Below are 26,488 nucleotides of genomic sequence, written 5' to 3'. Positions count from 1 at the left end.
CCTCAATGTGTGAAAATCTCTCTCATCAGTATACTCCTACAATTCTAGGTCTCAACAATAATGATAACCTTGCCTCTTCTTTTCCAGTCTTGCCTGTGCTTGTAATTACTCATCCAACTGCCAAATCACCACATTCCTGAGGGTACACTTAAGACACTGATCATCAAAAATCTAACACCCAGTAACACAGTGACCCTCAAACACAGTGCCCATGGAAAGCAAGAACCAGAAGTGCTGGCCTATCAAAACCATCCCAGAAATAACACACAATAGGGCTATAAGAGAAGAAAAATCTTACCTCTAGCCATCTTACGTTCTCAGCAGGGGCCCTTTAAAAAAGATTAACAGGAGAAAAACAATTTATTAATTTGTGTGCACATGTCATATGGGAAAGCCTTAACAAGAGCAATTCAAAGTATGGCTTAGAACTCCATCTCTTATAGCATCTTCAACAAAGAACATAAATTTATAGAGAAATGACAGGATAAAGAAAAGCAGTTTTCAGCTTCCAAGGGTGGCAAACTGTGGGAGGAAACTAATGGAGTAAAGTTTATTTGTAGATTCCTTTGGTGCCATCTATGGGCTAAGAATCTAGAGTTGTCTCCAGTAAAGGAGAATTTATATCCTGCTTTTAGGCAGAAATGGGGGAGGGTAGAGAGAGCTTTTCCTGCATTTGATGCTTCTAAATTGCCCTTGGCTCAAAACTGTTCTTTTTTTAAATTTTTATTTATTAATTTATTTTTATTTTTGGCCGCGTTTGGTCTTCATTGCTGCGTGTGGGCTTTCTCTAGTTGAGGTGAGTGGGGGCTACTCTTCGTTGTGGTGCGTGGGCTTCTCATTGCGGTGGCTTCTCTTGTTGCAGAGCACGGGCTCTAAGCACACGGGCTTCAGTCGTTGTGGCTCGCGGGCTCTAGAGCGCAGGCTCAGTAGTTGTGGCGCATGGGCTTAGTTGCTCTGCGGCATGTGGGATCTTCCTGGACCAGGGCTCGAACCCTTGTCTCCTGCATTGGCAGGCGGATCCTTAACCACTGCGCCACCAGGGAAGCCCTTAAAACTATTTTTATGTCAAAGAGGCATATGTGGGGTGACATACTGTGGTTTTCTTCAGGGCACAGTCTTCACAGATACACATAATCTCAGGCACTTCACAAGGAAGCAACTGTAGGGCAGCAAACTTTGCCACGCCAAAATGTGTATCTTTGGCATGAGGATTAATTTAGGCAGATTATTTTTAAGAAACAGAAGACTCGGGAAGTTTTTCTTTTTATCTCCTCCTGAGCTGCCTAAAGAGTTTAGATAAAGGGCTGTTCCCAGAATAGAGCAGATATCTCACCAGAGATATCTGCAAAGAACAGGGGCTAAGTGTGGTGGGGAAACTCTTGGCAGGGACTGGAGATGAGTCCACTACAAGTCCCATTGTTTCTGAGTAGCTCAGCAAACATTTGCTTACCAAATGTTTGCTTTTCCGTGTGAATTGCCTTCTTTCCCTTTGAAGTCCCAAACCACTACCCCCAACATCCTCTTTTGTCTTTAGCTGAAGGGCTTCAGCTATTTTGGCAAGTTACTTAGTTTTCCTGGATCTCTCCCAAGTATACATGTTATTAAAATTTTGTTTGATTTTATTCTGTTAACCTGTCTCATGTCAACTTAACTCTTAAACTGTAAGCAGACAGGGTAAGGGGTCCCTGGAGAAAGAGAACCAGGAATGGCTTTCTTGACATAAGAGAGGCAATTTTGGCCTAAGCCATTTTGTGATCTGAGCCTGGCCACAATACTTGCTCTTGAACAGGCTAAGTAATAAATGATCTTAAGGGAACAAAGGAATGTAGGAACAGAGAAAAGGCAGTCAAACAATAGTGTAGTGATAAAACAGAGTCCTAGTTCCTCCTCAAGGGATATGATATTGGAGAGGCAGCAGCAGTGAGCAGCGGCGTGAAGCGAGATCTTAGTTCCCTGCCCAGAAATTGAACCTGGGTAGCCTGGATGAAAACCAGGAATCCTAGCCACTAAACCAGCAAGGGCTAGAGGCTAGAAGCAAACTTTCCCTGGCTCTCACCTCCATTGAAAACTGCATTTCTCGAGGCAAAAACTGTAAAAACAGGTCCAAAGTTTATTATTAGAGACACAGCACAGCAAGTGGGAGAGCACACAGAGAAAGAGTTTGTTTAGTTAAGACAGAAGCAGGGCAGAGATACACACCCAGAGAGAAAGGATGTGGTCATCCTCTCCTTGTTTACCTTTGGCCAACTATATGGTTTCTTTTTCCGCACCTGACCTGCCCTAGGACCCTCCCCAACATATGTGTGCAACTTTTTTCCAAGATGGATTCCAGCCCAGAGGCCTGTGTGAGGCCTTGGCACCACCTATTCTGGGGCGGTGACCGCTCCTTTTTGACCCTGAGGAGGCTTTCTGTGCATGTGCAATGTCTCTGTTGCCCCAAGGATGGGAGATCTATGACCTCTTGATCCTTTACTCAGACAGGGTTTAGCCCCTCTCTGTTCCTGCCATGACCGTTATCTTCAAGTGTCCTCAGGAGGCAAAGCCTGGCTATTTACTCTGTTTCTGTTGTTGTTTCTATTTCGAAGTACAAACAGGAGACTGGGTGTAAATATCTAACCTGGAGCCTACCTATCTCCTGTTCTCAGGAAATGCAAACAGGAGGCTAGTTCTAAGTGTCCAGTCTGAAGGCATCTTTTTCTGCCCCAAGAAATGTAAACAGGAGGTCAGTTGTAAATGCCTAGCCTGAAGCCCATCTGTCTCCTGCCTCAGATATGCATAATAACATATCTTTGAGTTCTGCAGGAATTAAGGCCCCACCACCTGAGGTGGAGGACAGAATGATGATGTTGACCAGTCAACTAAAGCTTGGACTCTGTTGACCTTTGCCCCAATTCTATGTTGAATTCTCCTCTGCTCAAGCCCCTTCATGAATATGCATGTACCCTTAACTTAAAACTTCCCCAGTTTTGCTGTTTAGGGAGACACTACATTGGGAAAGATCCCAGTATTCTCCTTACATGCTGCAAGTAAGAATTCCTTCCTTCTCCCGACCTTTGGCTTGGTTGTGTCTTTTGGCTCGACACCCACCAAGAGGCGAACCCAGTTTTCAGGTAATAAGACCAGACAGAACTTGGAAGCATGGAGGAAAATTTCCTCCTCCTCGACACAACCAGACACCCCTAAACCCGGCGTCACAGTCCAGCGTAAAAGCATGCAACCTTCTGTCGTCCAACACAAGTTTGTGCACCCAAAGCACAGTGAGGCCAAACCGAAACGTCGGAACAAAGAAAGGTTTATTGTAGGGACAAGCAAGTAGAACAGGTGGCTCGTGCTCAGAAACCCCAAACTCCCTAATGGTTTTCTGGGAGAAGTTTTTATAGGCAAAATTTGGGGTGAGGGCTGCATGGTGTGTGACTTTCTTCTGATCGGTTGGTGGTGAGAGAACAGGACAATGTCCCAGGACATTTGTGCTCAGCCTGAAGTTGCCATCCTCCAACTGGGAGGTGGGGGGGTGGGGGTGGGTTTAGTTCCTGCAGAAGAACTCAAAGATATATTATTATGTGTATTCCTCGAGGAAGGACTAGCACTGTTTTACTGCTACACTTTTTTTTTTAATTTAATTTAATTTATTTTTCATCACATTGGGTCTTCGTTGCTGCGTGCGGCTTTCTCTGGTTGCGGCGAGCGGGGGCTACTCTTTGTTGTGGTGTGCACGTTTCTCATTGCGGTAGCTGCTGCTATTGTGGGGCACGGGCTCTAGGCGCGCCGGCTTCAGTAGTTGTGGCACGTGGGCTCAGTAGTTGTGGCACACGGGCTTAGCTGCTCCGTGGCATGTGGGATCTTCCTGGAGCAGGGCTCAAACCCATGTCCCCTGCATTGGCAGGCGGATTCTTAACCACTGCGCCACCAGGGAAGTCCCTGCACTGTCATTTCTTGATTTGCTTCTCCTTTGTTTCTGCATTGCCTCACTTTTCTGATTAGCAACTGTTTCAATCTGCCCTTTGGTACTCTGGAAAGTTGTAGGAGGCTGAAACTGAAAGGGTTTTGCAGCCAGGAGGGCCCCACAGTGTCCTGCTTAGTTTCATTTCTCTGTGGCACCATTTCAGTCCAGCATCCAATGAGTGGCACACACTCAATAAACAACTCCATGCATGAAAACACAACCCCATCCATGATCACACACTCAGGCGCACGGGGCACCACGCCAACGCCAGTCCCTTGGCAAATATCACAGGGACCATGCTTGGGACACTGGGATATCACAATCACTCTTAAAAGCCTAAAGATCTGGACACCCTAGACCAACTTGGAATCCTGGCCCCAACCTCTTCATACCGGCCCCCCTTACTCATCCCACCCTCCAGCCCTCAACGTGTGTCGCCGCAAGAGCATCCTCAGCCCCACGGAGAACCCCAGGTTCGAACGGGTCCACCCGTGCGCTTGCGCACGCGGGACAGAAACAGCACCTCCCAGGAGCCTGAGCGCAGGACTCTCGTGGGTGGGGGCGGAGCTCCGGGCCTGCGCCCGTTGCAGAGCCAAGAACCAAGTGAGAAAAGGCGGAATATACAGTTGCTCTGATTTTGGACTACAGTTCCAATAGGGGAGCAGGTCAGCTCGACAGCATGGGTCACTCACAAGGTCACCTTTACAGGCGGGGAGCCGGCCTATTAGGAAACCCTGCTTCTCTGCCCGCCCCGCCCCACGGGGATCTGGCCCCATCCGTCTCTCCAAGCGCTAAGTGAGGAGCCTGGGGACTTGCCCCCGCCCCCTGCGCGCCTGCGCACCCGGGACTGAGAAGGAACTCCCCGGAGTTCCAGCGCCGAAGTCTTGAGCGCTGGGCTGTCCTCCGAGGCAGGCGAGGCCTCAGGGCGGTGAGGCAGGCTCGGAGGCGGCCGCTTCTCTTCTGAAGGAAACGAGCGCGGGACAGGCCAGGTTCTGCGGACGAGATCGAGGGCCTCAGGCCACTGTGCGTTTCCTCCGGAGTGAGGGCTTGTAGTTCTGAGACCGGGAGCCGCGGGATTAAGCTCTGGCGGCGGTAATCGGGCGCCTCCCCGGCCTATTCTGTAATGCGCGACCCGGAGGTCCTGCGCTTCACTTTCCTCGCCTCACCTACCCAGGCCCAGGCGTAGAGGAAAGGTCTGGGAAGGAAGTGGGAGGTGGAGCCTATGGGTGAAAGTGCCCTGCAAAGACGCGGTGGGCAGCCCCGGGGGTGGGCGGTTGTGGTGTCGGAACTACAGCGGACCCAGAGCCGCGAACCCGGACAAGGGTGACCAAGGACCTTCCTCCGTCTCCCTGTTTCCATTTCCTGTATGCAGGTGGTGGGTAGCGAGGGTCAAGGGGACGTGGACGTTTGTTGACCGAGACAAGAAACGCCTGCGGTGTAATGAACCCTGTTTGCTCCCCCAGCCCGTCAGTCTCCAGAGGAGGCCTGTGAAGTGAACCGAATCGCTGCTGCAGCTCTAAAAGCCAGGTTCTTTGTGAGTTTGTGCTGCTTCTTTGTTTCCGTGAAATGCATTTGGTTTTCAGGACACGAGATTTTTTAATTTCCTTCCCTTGGAATATCCTGCTTAAAAGAATGATCTACTTATTGATTTGGGCCTGAGGATTTCTCTACCTCATTAAGGGCAGGGACCTAATTTATAGATTCTCATTCTAGTGCCCACTTAATTCAGTTCTGCAGTTAGTTAACCATGTGCTATAAATTAAGTTGCTCTGTGAGCACAGCTTTTCCAAGGATTCTAATGATGGAAATAGCCCTATTGGAAGTTAACGTTTATGTTTTCTTTTTTTTTTTTGCGGTACGCGGGCCTCTCACTGTTGTGGCCTCGCCCGTTGTGGAGCACAGGCTCCGGACGCGCAGGCTCAGCGGCCATGGCTCACGGGCCCAGCCGCTCCGCGGCATGTGGGATCTTCCCGGACCGGGGCACGAACCCGTGTTCCCTGCATCGGCAGGCGGACTCTCAACCACTGCGCCACCAGGGAAGCCTATGTTTTCTTTTTGACTGTGATTTGTTGAGTAGTAGTTTAGGGCTTTAGACATCTGTAATTATTACGGAGTATGAGTGGGGATTTTTTTTTTCCCAGGGGAATCCATGAGTGGAAATTTTTGGTACCAGCCTGATGTAGTTAGAGGTTTGATAGCATGAGTTTGTTTTATTTATTTTTGACAAATGAAAAATTGTATGTATTTAAGGTGTACAACATGTTTTCATATATGTACACATTGTGGAATGGAATGCTAACCACACCGACTAATTAACATATCCATTACCTCTCTTAGTTACCTTTTTTTGTGTGTGTGACACGAATACTTAAGATATACTGTCTTGACAAATGTCTAGTATATAATACATTATTATTATTATCTATAGTAACCATGCTGTGCATTATTTATCTTATAACTGAACTTATTTATCTTATAACTGAAAGTTTGTAGTTTGTTTTGGGTATGTCTTTGGATAGAGGAAGAGAGGTGTGTGTAGTGGTTGAAAATTTTGAACCTAGAGAGTTTTAATCCTGACAACCACTTAAGTCTGAGTGAGTTTGGGCAGTCTTTCTGTGTTGCAGTTTCTTAATATGTAAAATCGGAATTATTATATACCTCACAGGGTTGTTTTGAAGATTACCTGAATTAATATCCGTTAAACCTCTTAGAAGATTACCTGGCACATTAGAAGAGTGCTTAATTAATATTAGCTGTTGCTGTTAGTGATGATTCTTAGTCTTTCCCTATCAACTTTGTATATTCCCAAGAATAATGGAAACGTGAAGTTAATTAGGATGAATACTTGCAAGCAGGAAAATGAATCCCGCTCAGGTGGACCAGAACAGGGATTCTTAATATGAAGTCTTTGGACTCTGTTTATGAGTTTTCAGGACAAGAAAAGTCTAAGGTATATACAGAAATATTGTATATATTTGTCAATGGGTAATTTGGGGGAAGAAGTCTATCATTTCATATTATCAGAGTTGTATAAGACCCAACAAGATTGATTCTCACTGGTCTAGAATCAAAGTCTGGGATAACTGGGAATGACTTTTGGGATAATCTTAAAAAATTAGTATCTAGCAATTTGGTTAAGTAACTCACAGTCCATACATGTGATGGAATGTTATGCGATAATAAAGATTAGGTTTATAAAGTCATAAGAAAAAACCATATAATGTAATATTGGGAAGTACTTATTGTTCTGAATAAAAAATTTGAAAGAAATTGTTAAGTTACATATGTGTCCTGAACGCTAAGGTAAGGATTAACAAGATCTTTTGCAAGGATTTAATAATTGGTTATTCGTTGGCACGCAGGAGGGGTTAACTCAAATGATTGAGCAGCTGCTGTGAAATAAGCATTTTTTTCTGTCTGCTGTGCATACTGTCTCTTAATCTTTGGAAATGTCACGAACCAGCTTTGTGATCCTTCACAGAAGGATCTCTGGGTGTTAATGAACTACAACATTGAAGAACTGGTAAGAATTATTTTTTCAGTGACATTGATTTCCCTGTTGTTACTACTTATGCAGGCCTATTTAATCAGTTTTTTTTAATGACTATAAGGTACCCACCTTCCCAAATCATTAAAAAATTATTTTTAATGGGAATAGCTTTTTTTTTTTTTTTTTTTTTTTCCGGTTCGCGGGGCTCTCACTGTTGTGGCCTCTCCCGTTGCGGAGCACAGGCTCCGGACGCGCAGGCTCAGCGGCCATGGCTCACGGGCCCATCCTCTCCGCGGCATGCGGGATCTTCCTGAACCGGGGCACGAACCCGCGTCCCCTGCATCGGCAGGCGGACTCTCAACCACTGCGCCACCAGGGAAGCCCCATATATTTTTTAAACTGATTTTTTTTCATTTGTTTCTTGGATATTTTCCATTCCTTAACAGTTTTCTAAAACTTAGCATTTAATGATTACTTTATTCTATTTTGTGGATGTTTTATAAATTATTTAAGAAATCAGTTGTTGGGAAGTGATGTTCAAAACTGCCTAAGCAATTCCTTAAACAGCCTTTCTTAGGTCCTATTACTTAATCAGCTTTTCACTTCAAGATCACTTGGGATTTCAGAGGTAGGAACATTTAGGAACATGGCATTGACTTTTGCCAAGTTGAGGTTCAGGTGATAACTCTGAAGTATTTGGCTGAATTTCTGAAAGAGTCTTAGAATATGAAATGGACAGTTCTGCTATTTTATGCCAGAAGCTTCATCCTCCTGATCCTTCATTTGAGTGAGAGTTTGAGAAATGAATTAATGATAATCTTACAAAAAACAAAATTATTTTAACCTCAGAGAAGACTTGGGAAAGGAAGGCGAAATAATCTAATTATACTGTATAGCTCAGTTGGAAATGGTATTTACATAGTCATAATAATGGAAATTGAATATCCATTTACCCTGTAATAGAACAAAACCATATTGGAAGGATAGGGAGATGGAGCTACACATACGTGCAGTGGGAGATGGGTGGATAAAAGACAGCCAGAACTGTGCTTTCCATAGTAGGAAGTCAGTAGATAATGGTTAAAACTGAAAATTCAGAAGTAGCAATATTAGCATGTTATTTGAATATATGGTGTTTAAGTAACAAAAGAAAAAGCTAAAAGAGGTGAAAATTGTTGCCTCTTGATTTGGAAGATGGGAGAAAGAAAGAGTAGCAGGGATGGAATTGTTGGGGCTTTTTGTGATATTCCTTGTAGGGTTGTTTTAAATTTATGGCCAGGGGCTTCCCTGGTGGCGCAGTGGTTGAGAATCTGCCTGCTAATGCAGGGGACACGGGTTCGATCCCTGGTCTGGGAAGATCCCACATGCCGCGGAGCAACTAGGCCCGTGAGCCACAACTACTGAGCGTGCGCGTCTGGAGCCTGTGCTCCGCAACAAGAGAGGCCGCGATAGTGAGAGGCCCGCACACCGCGATGAAGAGTGACCCCCGCTCGCCTCAACTAGAGAAAACCCTCGCACAGAAACAAAGACCCAACACAGCCAAATATAAATAAATAAATAAATTTAAAGATCTTTAAAAAAAAAAAAAAAAAAAAATTTATGGCCAGGTACAAGTGATACAAATTTAAAATTTTTTGATTAAAAAATTAAGAGTCTCCAGAGGAGAACAAAATAAAGATCACCTGGGATACCATCCAGTAGAGGTAACATGATAAAATTTTATTCCAAGTCCATCCACAGACTTTCATGCACATGCATAATATATACATGTATGCATATGTATGTAGTTTTCTTGCCAAAAATAGAATCACACACAATACTATTTTCTAAACTATCTTCTTCTCCCAACGATATGTAGTGACCATCTTTCCATGACATCAAATAAGAATTTTACCTTTGTATTTTTAGTGGGTGTTTAGTTTTCTGTTGTGTGAATGCATGATAATTTATTTAACCTTGTTGAAGGATATTTAGGTTCTTTCTGGCTTTTTTGGTCCCATTATAACCATTTTCCACATATCATTTCATTCTTTTTACTGCATACCACAAGTGTCCATTTCTCCACAGCCTTAGTGATACTCTGAAGTATTATCCATTTTTAAAATCTGCTAATCAAATTCCTTTAAATTCAACTCCTTAGTTACTAGTCAGTTTTAACTAGTGGGTTATTTCTACTTTCTAGAGAATTATCTGTACTCACTTTTACAAATTCACTTTTCCCCAGCCTGGATACCAAGAGAATTGGGTTGGTAAATGAGATCATGTAGGCAGTATTGATGATTCTTAATAGGAAAATGGTGAACAGTGAGCTCTGAGGATTCTGGGAAAGATAGTTCAGCCTTGAGGATGGGATCCCAGTGTGCAAGTACAGTCTTGCCATTATAAAAACTGCTAGGCATGATCTGTGCAAGTGATTCTCAAATTGTGGCATTTGGACCAGCAGCATCGGTATCAACTTAGGAATTTTTTCGAAAGGCAAATTCTCAAGCCCAACCCCAGACCTAGTAAATGCCAACCTTGAGGAGTGGGGGCCTGCAAACTGTATTTTAATAAGCCTTTCAGATGATCTGATGCATACAAAGTTTGATTACCAAACCTGCCCATTATGATCACTTGGGGAAGGTTTAGAAATTCTGATTCCCGGGTCACACTCCCTGCTAATTAAATCAGAATGTTTGGGGGATGGGAGTTAGGCATCAGTATACTTTAAAGATCTGCTGGTGATTCCAGTGTGTGGCAAAGTTTGGGAAATTCTTGTCTGTACTGTTTTCTGCCTTCAGGGTTAGGGAGGCAAGTCAGATTCCTGACTCTCAGAAGGAAGTTCTGGTTTAGATGATGTAGCCACTTCTCAGCTGGGGAAGGTGGGAACGAGGGGAGGTGGCTCTGCTCAGGACAGGTCTGGACAGCCTATGCTCAGGTCCAGATGGGCCTCGCTGGGGTGGGGAAGTAACTGGAATCTCTCCTGCTAAAATGGCTGGATATGTCCTACCATGCAGGGGCGTCTGCTCTATGTCTATCCTTGTGCAACGATTTTCCTGTCATTTTGGGGAGGGCATGTATTTGTCTAGATTACCTCTTACCTTTCATCACTTGTTTGTGTGTTGGGAGGGGCGGGTAGAGGGGTGTTGCATGTAGGAATGGAAAAGTGGTGTGAGTTTTTAAAATTTGGGAGCTGTGAGGCAATTTTGTTCTTATGGCTTCATATTCTTCCCCCAGCTCTTAGCTTCTGTGGACTCTGCTTCTCCAGCAAATGACCCTTGAGAAAAACTAACCAGTTTCTTGCAAATCTGAAATCATGGCTCATGTAAGTTGATATTTCTCTCTTTTTGAAATGCTGTAATTGTTTTCAGGTTATGTAAGCATTTTCATTAATTATCCCAAAACTTCCTAACAGAGCCCCATCCAACAGCTTTTCCTTAGTTGCTCCCACTCTAGTGAAGGATGGAGCCAGACAGCCTGGCCCCTCCTGTGTGCCCCTCTCTGTGTGAATTTACCAAATTACTCAGGGTCTCCTGTGTGTTCATTCTTTGTCTAGAGCAGAGATAAAGCAGAAATGAAGTCCCTAGAGGGAGACAACTGATAGGAGACTCTCAGGACTGGAGAACACTTTAGAGCAGCACTGTCCAATATTAAAAATACAAAATTCGTGCCTTATTAGCACAGTAGGCCTCATGGCAGTCTCATAATAAGTAGAGAATAATATGCAAGGCACATATGTAATCTTTTGTGTCACGTTCTATTTATTATTAAAAAAATTTTTTTTAATTAATTTTATTTTATTTGGCTGCCTTGGGTCTTCGTTGCTGCGCGTGGGCCTTTCTCTAGTGTTTTGGCGAGCAGGGACTACTCTTCCTTGTGGTGCGCAGGCTCTCATTGTGGTGGCTTCTCTTGTTGCAGAGCACAGGCTCTAGACGCGTGGGCTTCAGTAGTTGCTGCACATGGGCTCAGTAGTTGTGGCTCAAGGGTTCTAGAGTGCAGGCTCAGTAGTTGTGGCACATGGGCTTAGTTGCTCTGCGGCATGTAGGATCTTCCCAGACCAGGGCTGCAACCAGTGTCCCTTGCATTGGCAGGCAGATTCTTAACCAGTGTGCCACTAGGGAAGTCTCTAGTGTCATATTTTAAAAAGAAACGTGCAGTTAATTTTAATGCTTTATTTAACCCAATATAGCAAGATACTATCATTTCAAAATGTAATCAGTATAAAAATTATTGAGGTATTTTACATTCTTTTTTTCCTCTAAAGTCTTCAATATCTGGTGTATATTTTATAGTTACAGCACATCTAAATTTGTACTAGCTACAGTTCAAGTGCTCAGTAACCATGTGTCTAAGGTAGCATATTGGACATTGTAGCTTTAGAAATTTTGTGTAACCTAAATTGTAAATATAATTTAATATGTTTAAGAGTATAGAAATAATCTAAATAGAATCATTATTAAGTCCAACATATCTATTAAATGGAGTATTTTATAATAAGTTTAAAATATTCAATAAAAGATTTGTTATAGGGCTTCCCTGGTGGCGCAGTGGTTGAGAGTCCACCTGCCGATGCAGGGGACACGGGTTCATGCCCCGGTCCAGGAAGATCCCACATGCCCTGGAGCGGCTAGGCCCGTGAGCCATGGCCGCTGAGCCTGTGCATCTGGAGCCTGTGCTCCGCAACGGGAGAGGCCACAGCAGTGAGAGGCCCACATACGGAAAAAAAAAAAAAAAAAAAAAGATTTGTTATAATAAGGGAAAGTGCTAATGATACATATAGTGACGAAATTGGGTCTGGAAGAAATTCTTTAATTTTGTGCAAACTCTACTTTTTAAAAATAGAGATCTTATGGTTCATCTGGGGGGAAAAATTCCATTGATTATTTTTTTCTAACCCTTAAAGGGAAAGCGATTAGAGTAAATCACATTTCTGTTTTTGGCCGCACCTTGCAGCATGTGGGATCTTACCTCCCCAACCAGGTTTTGAACCCATGCCCCCTGCAGTGGGAGTGTGGAGTCTTAACCACTGGACCGCCAGGGAAGTCCCTATAGTAAATCATATTTATTTTTTTTAGGCCCGTTGCTAGCAGTATTTTTATGGACACTTTCAATTAATTGTGAAATTCTTTTCTTTTTTATTTACAATATTGTGTTAGTTTAAGGTGTACAGCAAAGTGATTCAATTATTTTTTTTCAGGTTATATTCTATTATAGGTTATTACAAGATAATGAATATAATTCTCTGTGATATACAGTAAATCCTGTTGCTTATCTATTTTATGTATATAGAGTAGTTTGTACCTGTTAGTACTCCTAATTTGTCTCTCCCTCCCTCCCCCTCCCCTTTGGCAACCATAAGTTTGTTTCTGTTTTGTATGTAATTCATTTGTATTATTTTTTTAGATTACACATATTAGTGATATCATATAGTATTTGTCTTTTTCTGATTTACTTCACTTAGTGTGATATTCTCTAGATTCATCCATGTTGCTGCAAATGACAAAATTTCAGTCTTTTTTATGGCTAGCATTCAGTTGTACATCTTAAGCCAGTCTTCTGTTGATCAGCACTTGAGTTGTTTTCCATGTTTCAGCTATTGTAAATAGTGCTGCTATGAACATTGGGGTTCATGTATCTTTTCAGATTTTTGTATTTTCGAGTTTTTGTTTTCTCCAGATATATACCCGGGAGTGGGATTGCTAGATCATATGGTAGCTCTATTTTTAGTTTTTTAAGGAACCTCCATTCTGTTCTCCATAGTGGCTGCACCAATTTACATTCCCACCAACAGTGTAGGAGGGTTCCCTTTTCTCCACACTCTCTCTAGCATTTATTATTTGTAGACTTTTGGATGATAATCATTCTGACTGGTGTGAGGCGATACCTCATTGTGGTTTTGGTTTGCATTTCTCTAATAATTGGTGATGTTGAGCATCTTTTCATGTGCCTGTTAGCCATCTGGATGTCTTCTTTGGAGAAACGTCTATCTAGGTCTTCTGCCCATTTTTGATTTGGTTGTTTGTTTTTTTGGTACTGAGTTGTATGAGCTGTTTGTATTTTTTGTATATCAACCCCTTGTCGGTCACTTCATTTGCCAATATTTTCTCCCATTTGGTAGGCTGTCTTTTTGTTTTGTTTCCTTTTGTGCCCATCAACAGAAGATTGATGGTTTCCTTCACTGTGCAAAAGCTTTTAAGTTTGATTAGGTCCCATTTGTTTGTTTTTGCTTCTATTTCTTTTGCTGTTGGAGACTGATCTAAGAAAATATTGCTACAATTTAGTGAAACTCTGATTAATTACCTGAACGTATCTGGAAATAAGTAAAATTAGGTATCCCACAGTTATATAGGAAGTTTCGTCTGTAGCAGTAGTAGGCAAACTACAGCTTGTGAGCCAGATTCAACCCATGGCCTGTTTTTGTACAATCTATGAGTTAATTACTTTTTGAAAGAATTGTTTTAAAAAAGTAGGGAAAGGAGAAGGATATACAAATAGTGACAATATGTGGCATGTGGCCCTATACAGAAATAAATAATTTTACAAATAAAACATGGGTTTGTCATTTCAGGATTTGGTGATGTTCAGAGATGTAACTGTAGACTTTTCTCAGGAAGAGTGGGAATGTCTGAACTCAAATCAGAGGAATTTGTACAGAGATGTGATATTAGAGAACTATAGCAACCTGGTGTCACTGGGTAAGTTTATCTGTGTCAAGTAATGTAGAAATTCACATGACTGAATTTCAGGGCTATCCTTCTAAAAGCCAAATATCTGCTTTGTAGTTTGGGAATAGGCACCTTCAGCTGTTAAACTATTAAATAGCACCTTTAGCTTCCCCATAAATCAGTGACATTTACATTTTCCTTTGCCTTTTCCATAATTGCTTCTCTTGAATGACAGTTTGATATAAATTCTTAGACGCTCAGAGCAAAACCATTTTCAAAGAAATCTGGTTTCATACTGCTGTAGATGGTCTATTATCTATTAACTTACCTGCAATGTGAGTAGGAAGACAGAGGTGTCTGGCTCTACATACCTATTGAAAAAGCTTATACAATGTATATGATACTGGGTTAAATCAGTAGTTTGTAAAAACTCAAGTGGACACATTCAATTTATTGCAACAAACATTATCTTTTAATTGATTTATGATTAAAAGTTTAAAATATATGAACTTTGCATTTAACATTGGATGAATATACTGGCAAGAAACTATATTCCTTTTAGCAAAGTATTTAAAGAAAAGCAAAAATAGTACCTAATAAACATGTAGACTGCTTACTATGTACTAGGCACTCATCCAACCACTTTGTTTATTAAGTCAAACCTCACACAATCCTATACATTATTATAATAATGGTATACATTATTATTTTATATATTTTTATGTATTATTTTATATATTATTTACATATGGGTATATATTATTTTTCCAACTGAGAAAACTGAGGCCGTAAGTTGTTCAGGTGACAGAGGCAGGATTTGAAACCACTGCTGTCAGTGGTTACTTTCTCAAGAGACAGAGGCTGTATGAATTGGCAATTAAAATAAGGCACTATTCCTATCTCTCTGTTCTTGTGATCCTGAAGTAACTCTAATATCAATGTTTTTCTGTTCATTTACTCTTCTTTGTTCTGAAGGCTTAGTCAAGTATATCCTTTCTGTATTATGTTTTCTCAAGGAGGATGTTCCGTTTCTAAACCAGATGTAATTACTCTGTTAGAGCAAGGGAAAGAACCCTGGATGGTTGTGAGGGATGAGAAAAGAAGACGGAGCCTAGGTGAGTAAGTGATAATAAGGAAAGGTAAGCTATTGTGGCATGGCATATTCCTGCTGATTGGGAAGGAGACACACCACTTAGATGTTGATTATGAAGGAGAGACCTGAAACCTGGGAAGAAAACTTAGATTTCAGCCTGAACCACCAAAGAAATTCCATCTTTACTTCCATTTACCTCTTCTTTCTTCACTGTCCTGTTTCTTTCTCATTTCAATGGGGGAAAGCTTTCTTCACCAAAGACCACCATTTTACCTGTATTTTGCATCTAATTTCTTTCTAGCTCATCTTTTGTATTTGGCTTTTATGTATGTATTTCTTCATTGCCTTCTTTTCATGGAGTTTACGTTTTAGTAGGGTAATCATACAATAAACAAGTGGATTACTAAATATCATGAAGTGATTAAGTATTATAAAGAAAAGTGAGTAGGATAAGAATATGGAGAATTATGATGGGTTAATGGGGTAATTTTAGATAGGGTGGTCAGGGAAGAAGAACCAGTTAGCAGAGGCTCTTCAACTTGTCAAAGATGGAATCATTTGAGCATCTGTATACATAACTGCAATGTATTGCAACCACATAAAATACCGCATGCTTAATTCCATAAATTCTTAATGATGCTAACAGCAGATTGTTCACCATTGGAAACTACTAAAGAACTAACTTATTTGGAAAGCATAAATTTAAAAGAAAAAAGAAGCGTTTATCCTGTCTTCCTTGTAAGAACTGTACCAATAGGTAATAGATGGAGGGATGTTTTTCTTAATAAAAGTATTCAGTGAATAAATGAAGAATGATAGAATATTATCACTTTGGAACCCATAGTGAGCTATTGGATCTAGGCACTGAACATCAGTGCTGATAGCATCACAGAAATAGAGACAATGAATGAAGGGGTGAATGAAAGGATACAATATGACCTATGAAGTGGGCCTAAGTCTAATGGAGCATCTAAAGCCACCAATTTATTGGAGGAAGATAGAGGAGCATGTTCTATTACACCTTGGGAATATAGTCAGAAAAATTCAGAATATGAGAAATGCTATAGGGTCAAAAACAGTTCTTCAACAAATAAATTGTAAGGGAAATCAAAAGATAGTAGGACAGGGACTTCCCTGGCAGCGCAGTTGTTAAGAATCTGCCTGCCAATGCGGGGGACATGGGTTTGATCCCTGGTCCGGGAAGATCCCACATGCCGCAGAGCAACTAAGCCCGTATGCCACAATTACTGAGCCTGCACGCCTACAACCCATGCTCCGCGGCAAGAGAAGCCGCTGAAATGAGAAGCCCGTGCACCACAACGAAGAGTAGCACCTGCTTGCGTGCAGCAACAAAGACCCAATGCAGCCATAAATAAATAAATAAATAAATAAATATTTTTAAAAGATAGTAGGACAGTCTGTAGGTTTTAGACACGTAGAAGACATGTCAACCATTGTACATTATGGGCTTTGGATCAGTTATTATTTTTAAATTGTTTAAAATTTTATGTATGAGGTAATTGGAAGTGTGAACACTGATTTTTGATGTTCTTAAAGAATTACTGTTCATTTTTTCAGGTTTGGATAATGGTATTATGATTATTTTTTTAAATCCTTTTAGAGATACATCCTGAAGTGATAACAAAAAACATTAGATTATGGGATTTGCTTCAGAAAATGTGAGGAGAGTGGATTAGGGTCTGCATAGGCCAGTACTGGGCTTGGTTGGTGGTTGCTGAGGCTGGCCATAGATACATGGACATTTATAATTACTCTTCTCCTTTTGTGTATGTCAGATATGCTCTGTAATAAAATTTTGTTTCTTTTAAAGTTATTGGGAGATGAAAAGAAAGTGAGAAGTGAGGCAGTGATGAAAATAAATATATATAACTCTTGGAGGAATTTTGCCATAAAAGCAGACACATGGGGTACAGGGAAAGTATCTTAAGATGTGATGAGGTATTAGAACATGTATATAGGCTGAAGGGAATGATTTCAAAGAGGGAAAATTGATGGAGTAGAGAAAGAGGGAATTCTGTAAGCAATGACTTTCAGTAAATGGGTAGGAATCAATTTATGAAGGAAAACCAATGCATATGATAAGAATATGGACACAGGTTGGTTGGATAACGTGGTGAAGGGGAGAATAACATTTTTCTTTAAATTGCTTCTTATTTCTTAATGAAATTAGCAGTAAAATTATCAGCAGAATGTGAAGGTTATTTGGAATTCAGTATGGATTATTTAATATTGAGTTGGCCAAAAAGTTCATTTGGGTTTTTCCATAACATCTTATGGAAAAACCGGAATGAACTTTTAGGCCAACACCATATTTGATCAGTTTTGATTTTCAGAAGTACAGTTCTGTGGTTATAGGGTTTTAACATTTACAGATCTCTGGTTGCATTTACCCCGGTGTTAATGTGCCTAAAACTGCCTCTGTCATAAATATTCTGTATCCGTATCATCTTGTATCAGCAAAGGTTATTGAAGACATCATATCTCAGGAAACTAATTAACTCTATGAACAGGTAATTCATATTTTCTTTTTAATTAAAGCTGGTATCCTGCAAATGGAAATAATATTTCTCCTTTTACATTGCTTTAAGATAGGTTAATATTTTGCTTTCACATTAGCATTATTTACTAGAATAAAGTCCTTTGATTCAGTAGAATACAAACTAATATTTGGTTTATTAATTTTGAGTAGTTAAATATTTTATATATGTCTTTTGATGTTTAGTTTGGCCTTTTGTTTTAGAGTTGGTCCAGTCAGTTTTTTCTTGATTAAATCATACATATAATGCATAGGCTATTATTTCCAGTTTCAATTTATTTAAAGTAGAACAAGAATCTAAAGATACTTGTAAAGCAAACTGTGTGCAGAATCCTTCATGACTCTTTACATTTCCCATCAATCTTTACTATTTTCTCACTCATGCCTATTTTGAGAACAATGCAATGTGCATCCCTAGCCAGAACTTGCAAAGCACTGAACCTAGTTTTCATAGATAGAAATGGTTGTCTTTCAGTTTCTTGAAGGGGAAAGAACTGGCATAAACAAATTTGGGAACAATTATGGCTGACTTTTAACAGAAATCTTAAGATTACACTTCAGTTGTTTATGCAGCTGACCCTTGAACAACATGGGTTTAAACTGCATGGGTCCATTTATACATGGGTTTAAAAAAATAAATGTGTATTACAGTACTGCATGACCTGGGGTTGGTTGAATCTGTGGATGCAGAACTGCGGATATGGAGGTCCAACTGTAAAGTTACACACAGATTTTCAGTGGGGGGGCGGGGGAGGGGGTGGTATTGTCCCCTCTAACCCCTATGTTCAAGGGTCAACTGTAGTATAGTCTCCTAGATGAGAATGTTCAGCGTGCCAAAGCCTTAATCTGACACGTCATTTAGGTGGGGAAGCCATATAAGCGTCTCTATATCCACACTGGGAATATTTTGTTTGTTCTTTAAATTAAAATGTTCAACTTCTATAGGATAAGTTTTATAACTTCTACTTTGTTTTTTATGAGTGAATATGGACATTTTGCCCTAAGTTTGTTTATACTTTTATTTTGTGCATTTTCTACTCACTTCCTTTATTCCATTACTTTTTCCATTGTTTAATGTTTCTTATACAGTTTGTATGGGCTTTTCTGCTGTATACAATTTCTCATTTTTCTTACAAATGTTTGGGCCTTCACTTTTGGTTTTGACTGTGACTTTCCTTTAGATCACTGGTTTTTAATTTTTAATTTGCAAGTAAATCCTTTGAAATCACCATCTTAATAACAACTGTCATACTTTTGTACCTGCCTGCTTATTTACTACTGTTATGACTAGCTAATTACTGTTCATTTTATGTATAATTTATATCTTATTTGTCTTAATGAGACCTTAAATTGTTTTTTTCCCCCAAATTTCTACAAAATTTTCATAGTTTTATATTGCTTTCTTGAATGGGGAGATAGAGACAGACAGACAGGAGGAGAGAGAGGGAGGGGGAGAAAGAGAAAGAGAGGAGTAAAGGAAGGAGAACAGGAGAGAGGGAAGGGAGGGGGAAGCATGGAGAAAGACACTCAGATTTCATAGGAGTATTTTCTGTGCCATTCATTTTTTTGTCTCTGCTCACAAATTATCTACACTATTTAAATCATTATTGCCTTTTAACGTCTTTTTAGTATATCCTTTTTAAAGTAAACTTATTGAAATACGAACAGATATAAAAAATACAGAATTATAATATGTGGCTCACTGAATTTTCACAAAGTAATTACACATTGATTCAGAAATAGAGCTTTACTAGTATATCAGAAGCTCCCCCCTAACTTTCTCCAGTCATTCCTCCCTACCAAAGTTAACTACTAACCTGACTTATAACAAGTCCATAGATTAGTTTTACTGTTTTCAAGCTTTATAAAAATGGAATAGTATAAATTCTTTTATGCCTGGCTTTGTTTACTCACCATTATGTTTGTGAGAATGATCCATGTTGTTGTGTGTACTTGTAGATTATTCATTCTCATTGCTGTTACAGTTTGTCTCATTGCTCTTATTGCATTGTATCCACATATCTTAATTTTCTTTGTCATTCTTCTGTTGATGAACACTTAGATTCTTTCCAGTTTGGGTATATTAAAAATAATGTTGCTGTATTGTAGATTGTTTAAAATACCTTTTTCTTTTTGAAAAATATTGAAATCTTATTTCAAAAATTTTGAGAAAATATACATTTGAGAAAAATACATCTCTGCTCAGAATTTCATTAGCATGTTACTCTTTTATAAACCTGTTGCTGTGACTGAAAAATCACTAATATATTTTTAGGCAGTACCTAAATGGCATTGGCTATGAAGACTTCAGGGAGAATATAGGAAAGGGTATGAAGGAACAAAACAGGTTGAGTATTTGTAACATAGTGTGTATAGTTAATAAACTCAAATGAAGATAAATAAGTAGAACCTTTTATTACCTTGATCGTGAAAGTGAGGTTCACTCACAACTATGCAACGTAGAAAATGAACTGAAGTGGAGATATCTGCAAGTGAAAGTGGAGAGGCCATTGGAAGGATGATCAGGTGTAAAGAAATTTTTCCATGTATGTATTTGATTGAGATAGCTTAGATGTGCTTTGTTTCCCATCTCTATAGGAAGTGATAAAAAAGAAGGTGTAAGACTGGAGGCAAGGCAAAATATACATTTTTACTATTAACTAATTATTGAAATTTAATAATTAATAGTTACTGTGTGCTATGGGTTTGTTATTCAGTGATAAGTGAAAGATTGTTTCTGCCCTTGGGGTAAGAAAATAGAATAAAAACTGGGAAAGTTAATGAATATACCACAGCAGAATTGAAAAAAAGTTTTAAGCAAGGAACAAGTTATTAGGATAGAAAATAAAGGATATAAATTAGATGAAGTCAGCACAGGTATTTTTTCTGACTTTTATCATGATACCTAAAGGATGAAAGGAACCCAACCATGTGGAGAGCCCGCCAGCATTCCTGGGAGATTTAACAGCCAGTAAAAAGCTCTAAGAAATGGAAAGATTGTAACATATTTTAGCAACTGAAAGGAGGTAAGTGTGACAGATGTAGGGTGCAAAGGGGGCAGTAGCTTGAGATGACATCTTTTGGTAAACAAAGGCCATGTTATTCATAATAAAGTGTTTCTACTGTATTCTTATTAAAAAGAGAAATCATTAAAAAGTTTAGGTAGAGATCTCAGACTTTGATTTGCTTCTGAATTATCTGGTCTTAACTCATTTTCTTTATTCCTCTTAGCTTTTTTCAAGCTACATGATTTTTAAAGAGTTTTTAAGCACATTTTCTTCAACTGGACTTTCCTATTATAAAATTTTTATTTGCTTATTTGTTTACTTTTTCTAGAATAAGAAAATAACATGTGTTTATCTTATTTTCTTTCAGATTTGGAATCCAGATATGGCACTAAAAAATTATTTGAAGTAAAGGATGTTTGTGAAATGAATGTATCTCAGTGGGAGATAATGGAAAGAATTAGAAGTTGTGGCCTTGAAGATTCCTTTTTCAGGAAAGATTGTGAATATAAAAAGTTTGAGGGACAAGAGGGTCCTCAGGAGGCGTATTTCAGGCAAGTGAAAAAAACCACCTCTGAAAAAATGCCCAAGAACAAAAAACGCACATCTCTTACTCTGTATCAGAGAATTCACAATAGAGAGAAACCCTATGAATGTGGGGATTGTGGGAAGGCTTTTAGAGTACGCCAACAACTCACTTTCCATCAGAGAATTCATACTGGTGAGAAACCCTATGAATGTAAAGAATGTGGAAAAGCCTTTAGACAGTGTGCCCACCTTAGTCGACATCAGAGAATTCATGCTTCTGACAAACTCCTTGAATGTAAAAGATGTGGAAAAATCTTTACATGTGGTGCAGATCTTCGTGTACATCAGAGAATTCATGTTGGTGAGAAGCCTTATGACTGTAAGGAATGTGGGAAGGCCTTTAGAGTGCGAGGACAACTTAATCTCCATCAAAGGATTCATACTGGTGAGAAACCCTATGAATGTAAGGAATGTGGGAAGACCTTTAGACAATATGCACACCTTACTCGACATCAAAGACTTAATATTGCTGAGAAATGCTATGAATGTAGGGAATGTGGGCAGGCTTTTCTGTGTAGTACAGGCCTTAGAGTACATCACAAACTTCATACTGGTGAGAAACCCTATGACTGTAAGGAGTGTGGGAAGGCCTTTAGAGTACGGCAACAACTTACTCTCCATCAGAGAATTCATACTGGCGAGAAACCCTATGATTGTAAGGAATGTGGGAAGACTTTTAGTCGTGCCTATCATCTAACTCTCCATCAGAGAATTCATACTGGTGAGAAACCTTATGAATGTAAGGAATGTCAGAAGTTCTTTCGTCGTTACTCAGAACTTATTTCACATCAGGGTATTCATATTGGAGAGAAACCCTATGATTGTAAGGAATGTGGGAAGGCCTTCAGACTGTTCTCACAACTTACTCAACATCAGAGTATTCATTTTGGTGAGAAACCTTATAAATGTAAGGAATGTGAGAAGACTTTTAGACTGCTCTCCCAACTTACTCAACATCAGAGTATTCATACTGGTGAGAAACCCTATGACTGTAAGGAATGTGGAAAGGCCTTTAGACTACATTCATCACTTATTCAACATCAGAGAATTCATTCTGGTGAGAAACCATACAAATGTAAGGAATGTAAGAAGGCATTTAGACAACATTCACATCTTACTTACCATCAGCGAGTTCATAAGGTCACTAAATAATTATTAGAAAGCCATCCATTGTGAACTTTGTGTTAAGGGGCAGTAGAAAATAAATCCTGGAGGAAAAGTGTTTGAATGTAGGAATCCCTTTTGCTTCATGCTCAAAATTAAAATAAGAGGTTTTAAAAGAATAGGTTAATTTAATTAATATATAGAAATATTTCGTCACCATTCAAACCATGTTAAACCTTAGGAAGTTCTTTCTAGAAAGAAACTCTCTTAAAGGAGTGAATGTGGAAAAGCTTTTGATCTTACCTGTTATCACCTCTGTTCTTTCATCTGTACAGTATACCTATGGAAGTTGCCAACTCATTCTGGAAATTGATAAATAAAAGGAAGGAAATGTGATTTAGCCTGCATTTCCTGTATAAACTATATTTCAAGGCAACTAGAAGTTGATGAGGTAAAGTTCTTTATTAGAGATTTTTATAGGACATAATGAAATAATGGATCTAGGCACAATTCTCAGTAGAGGTGTTAAGACCATTAGGTGAATGGTTGATGTCAACTTCATAGTGAATAGATCAGGTTGACAACATCTGAACCCACTGATCAATTTTAATCTCATCAAAAATAGGACAAAACATTTTGTGCCTCCTGATATGATACAATAAGACATACCATTGACAAAAAATATTGAACCTGAATCTAATTAAAGCATCAAGATCTAACTCCCAGTTTAGAGAAAATTCAGGAAACAGGAACAAATTACATGATACAGCAAGAAGCAGACAAATCTAAAATGTGGGTAATTCTACAAGAGTAATGACAGCTTCTCAACCAATAAAATGGATTGAAAAAGGGAGGTGGAACTCTTAGATATTAAGAGTCTTAAGAGATGTATCAATCAAATGCAATGAATGAGTGGTTCTCATTTAGATCACAAGTTGAACAAGTGTAAAAAAGACATTTTTATGACAGTTGGGGAAATGGGACTATTGACAGTATTAGATAATATTAAGAATTATGTTCTTGTTAGATGTGCAAATAGCATTGTGTTTATGTAAAAGTGTCTTAGAGATAAATTAGCAAGTTTATACACATGAAATGATATGTCTAGAATTACCTTTAAAATGCTCATGCAAAAGAAAATTGAAGATGGATAACTTGTTTGTCAAAATCATGGTAAGATGAGTCAGGTGTGTGGTTTTTGCTTATTTTGTTTTTGCTCTTTTCTCTATTTTCATGTATTTTAAATTTTCCATAATTTTTTTTAAAGATAAAGTATCTGTGAAATTATAACCCACTTAAAGTGAATGATGTTTGTAAATGGCTACATATCAGAACTTACGGATGTTGCTAAAGTTTTACACACAGGGATATTAAATGTGCTATAATGTATTTGGGAAATTAAGATTGAGGATCCAGATTTTATCTAGTTCACCTAATGCTACATCTGTTGTAGTGCCTGTCCCATAGTACTTCGTATATTTCAAGAGTGAGTAAAAAGAGCAATTACAACTACTTGTGGAAATTAATGGAATAGAACTGTTTTATCTGATAAGGTAGCTGCTGGCAACATGTTGAACACTTAAAATTGAGCTATTGAGAGCCTGAATTGCGGTTAGTACAAATTAAGATGGTGTTAAGTGTAAAAAACACACAAGTTTTGAATACTTCTAAAAAAATATCTAACAGGTCAGTTTCTCACAGCATTTCTCTGCTGTTGTTGGGAAGCTGTGATATTCAGCGGATTGCATTACTGCATAATACAGAACCCAATTTAAGTATGTCTCTGCTCCCAAGTAGCAGCATGTTTACACACTTTGGTCTCTTTGCTTCTACCCCAAGTCATGCTGAATTTTTTTTTCTTTTCATAAAACGTTGCCTGTGTTTACAGCTGAGTAGTTTTCTCAGACTGTTTATAGCCTGTAGATGTTTCGGCATCCAAAGGCACTTTTTTACTTTATACTGTTTCCCACTAAGTTCAAGCTTGCAGTGCTTCAAGTAGTACAATTCTCTTTAAGACTGTGTTTTCTATGATTTTTATTAGGGTTCATTCAATTAGACAAAAGATCAACAGGCTCTTCTCTGTATTGGGTTCCCTGTGAGGCTACTGTGGAAAAACGACTTTGAAATTCTTAGAAGCCACGCTGTTTCACAGAAAGGATGCAAGTTGGCTTTATCTTTACCCTGGGGTGACATTTTCAGGACAGCACCACATATTTGAGTTTTCCTCCCCTCTCAGGCCCATTATAACTTTGAGAACCCTTTGCTACCTGTAAACACTGTCATGAACCCTCTATTTCCTTGAAATTCTACTTGAAATATGCACCAATCGATATAATGAATAGAATGATTTTTTTTTTACTCTGTTAATATGATGGATTACCTTCATGGATTTTCAAATATTAAGCCTTATATCACTGGAGTAAACTCCATTTGTCTGTAGTATGTACTTTAAATATGTATATATATTGCTGTACTTGCTGTGATTGCTATGATTTACTAATGTTTTGTTGAGGATTTTTGCATCTGTATTCATGAAGGATACTGGTCTATAGTTTTGTTCTATTTTTGTCTCATTTGGTATCAGGTTGATGGTGTTCTCATAACGTGAGTTTGGAAATGTTGCTTCCTTTTAATTTCTGGAAGAGGTAGTGTAGAATTGGTGTTAATTATTCTTTGAATGGTAGAATATTCCAGTGAAACCATTTGGGCCTTGCAATGGACTGAATGTGTCTCCTTAAAATGTGATGACATCCTAACCCCCAATGTGATGGTATTAGGAGGTGGGGCCTCTCAAGAGATAATTAGGTCATGAGGGTGGAGCCCTTCTGAATGAGATTAGTACCCTTATAAAAGTGACCCCAGAGAGTTCTCTCACCCTCTCCTGCCATGTGAGGAGGATACAACAAGAAGATGACAGTTTTCAATCTGGAAGATGTTTCTCACCAAAACTAACTGTGCTAGCACCCTAACGTCAGACTTCCAGCCTCCAAACCTGTGAGAAATAAATTTGTTTACAAGCTACCCAGTCTGTGGTACCATGTTATAGCAGCCCAAGCTGAATAAGACAAGTTTGTACTAGAAGTGGGTACTAATGTAAAAGACATGGAAGTGGCTTTGGAACTGAATAGTGAGTGGATAAAGGCTGAAAAGAGTTTTGACGTGCATGCAAAAAATAACGGATGTTAAGGGTGATTCTGGTGAAATCTCAGAAAAGAGGAGAGCTGAAGAGAAAACCTCAGTCTTAGGAAATAATCATGAACAAAATGTTAGTAGAAATATGGACAGTAAAGACCATTCTGCCGCAGTCTTAGATGGAAATGAGGAACGTATTATTGGAAACTGGAGGAAAGGTCATTCTTTTTATAGTGGCAAAGAACAGGGCTAAATTGTGTTTGTGTTCTAGTATTTTGTGGAAAGTAGATCTTCTGAGCAATGAAATTTAATGTGTGGCTTTCCTCCTCCTGGCTGATTATAATGAAGTGCAAGAAGAGAGAAATGACTTAAAGATGGAGTTTTTGAAGCAGAATGTAAAGATTTGGAAAATTCTTAGCTGAGTAAATAGTGTTAAAGTGAGGGCATAGATTGGGAAAGAATAGCATCCTATAAGTTGGTTGGGAGACATGTGGGATGAAGCTGGGGACATTGAGCTCCTGAGTTTAGAGTCTGCTTTACTAATGGAAGTGGCATCCCCATCCACAGTGGCAATGGCATTTCCACCTCCATTTGAGGGGATTAAGCCCGCATTGCCTGAAGAAACCATGACCTCCCCTGAGGCAGTGGCCATGCAAGATGATGCTGATGGGCCTATCACTAGACTCAAATCCCAGCAGACTCCTAAAGGTGAAGTACAAAGTGTGACCCAGGAGGAGGTGTGCTACACTCCAAAAGAATTACTTGAGTTTTCTAATTTTTACAGGCAAATCTAGGGAACAAGTATGGGAATGGATACTAAGGATGTGGAATAATGGTGGAAGGAACATGATTGGAAACTTGGTGACAGTGAAATCTGGGAAAGAGATGTGTGGATAGACCACTCTGGGCAAAACATTTGAAGGTATTTGTGC

The 26,488-nt window shown here is 39.4% G+C and overlaps 1 protein-coding gene across 15 annotated transcripts; it reads left to right on the top strand.

Annotated features, from left to right (window-relative positions):
- Nucleotides 1-4,809: 4,809 nt before the first annotated feature.
- LOC113605534 (zinc finger protein 30 homolog) lies at nucleotides 4,810-25,445 on the top strand. Of its 15 annotated transcripts, none has more exons than XM_027078972.1 (8): nucleotides 4,810-4,966; nucleotides 5,407-5,477; nucleotides 6,754-6,893; nucleotides 7,306-7,466; nucleotides 10,650-10,737; nucleotides 13,981-14,107; nucleotides 15,094-15,192; nucleotides 21,103-25,445. In XM_027078972.1, exons 5-8 carry the CDS (start codon nucleotides 10,729-10,731, stop codon nucleotides 22,470-22,472), a joined length of 1,605 nt encoding a protein of 534 aa, XP_026934773.1. In that variant the 5' UTR covers nucleotides 4,810-4,966; nucleotides 5,407-5,477; nucleotides 6,754-6,893; nucleotides 7,306-7,466; nucleotides 10,650-10,728; the 3' UTR covers nucleotides 22,473-25,445. The 15 variants fall into 15 exon arrangements, with proteins under 15 accessions (XP_026934773.1, XP_026934769.1, XP_026934771.1 ...); XM_027078968.1 differs by having other exon boundaries at nucleotides 6,609-6,893; XM_027078970.1 differs by having other exon boundaries at nucleotides 5,316-5,477.
- Nucleotides 25,446-26,488: the final 1,043 nt, after the last annotated feature.

The sequence above is a fragment of the Aethalodelphis obliquidens genome, unplaced genomic scaffold (genome assembly GCF_003676395.1).
Source record: "Aethalodelphis obliquidens isolate GAN/ISIS:26980383/991018 unplaced genomic scaffold, ASM367639v1 scaffold43, whole genome shotgun sequence".
Taxonomy (NCBI): Eukaryota; Metazoa; Chordata; class Mammalia; order Artiodactyla; family Delphinidae; genus Aethalodelphis; species Aethalodelphis obliquidens.
This window is presented reverse-complemented; position numbering and strand designations above follow the sequence as displayed.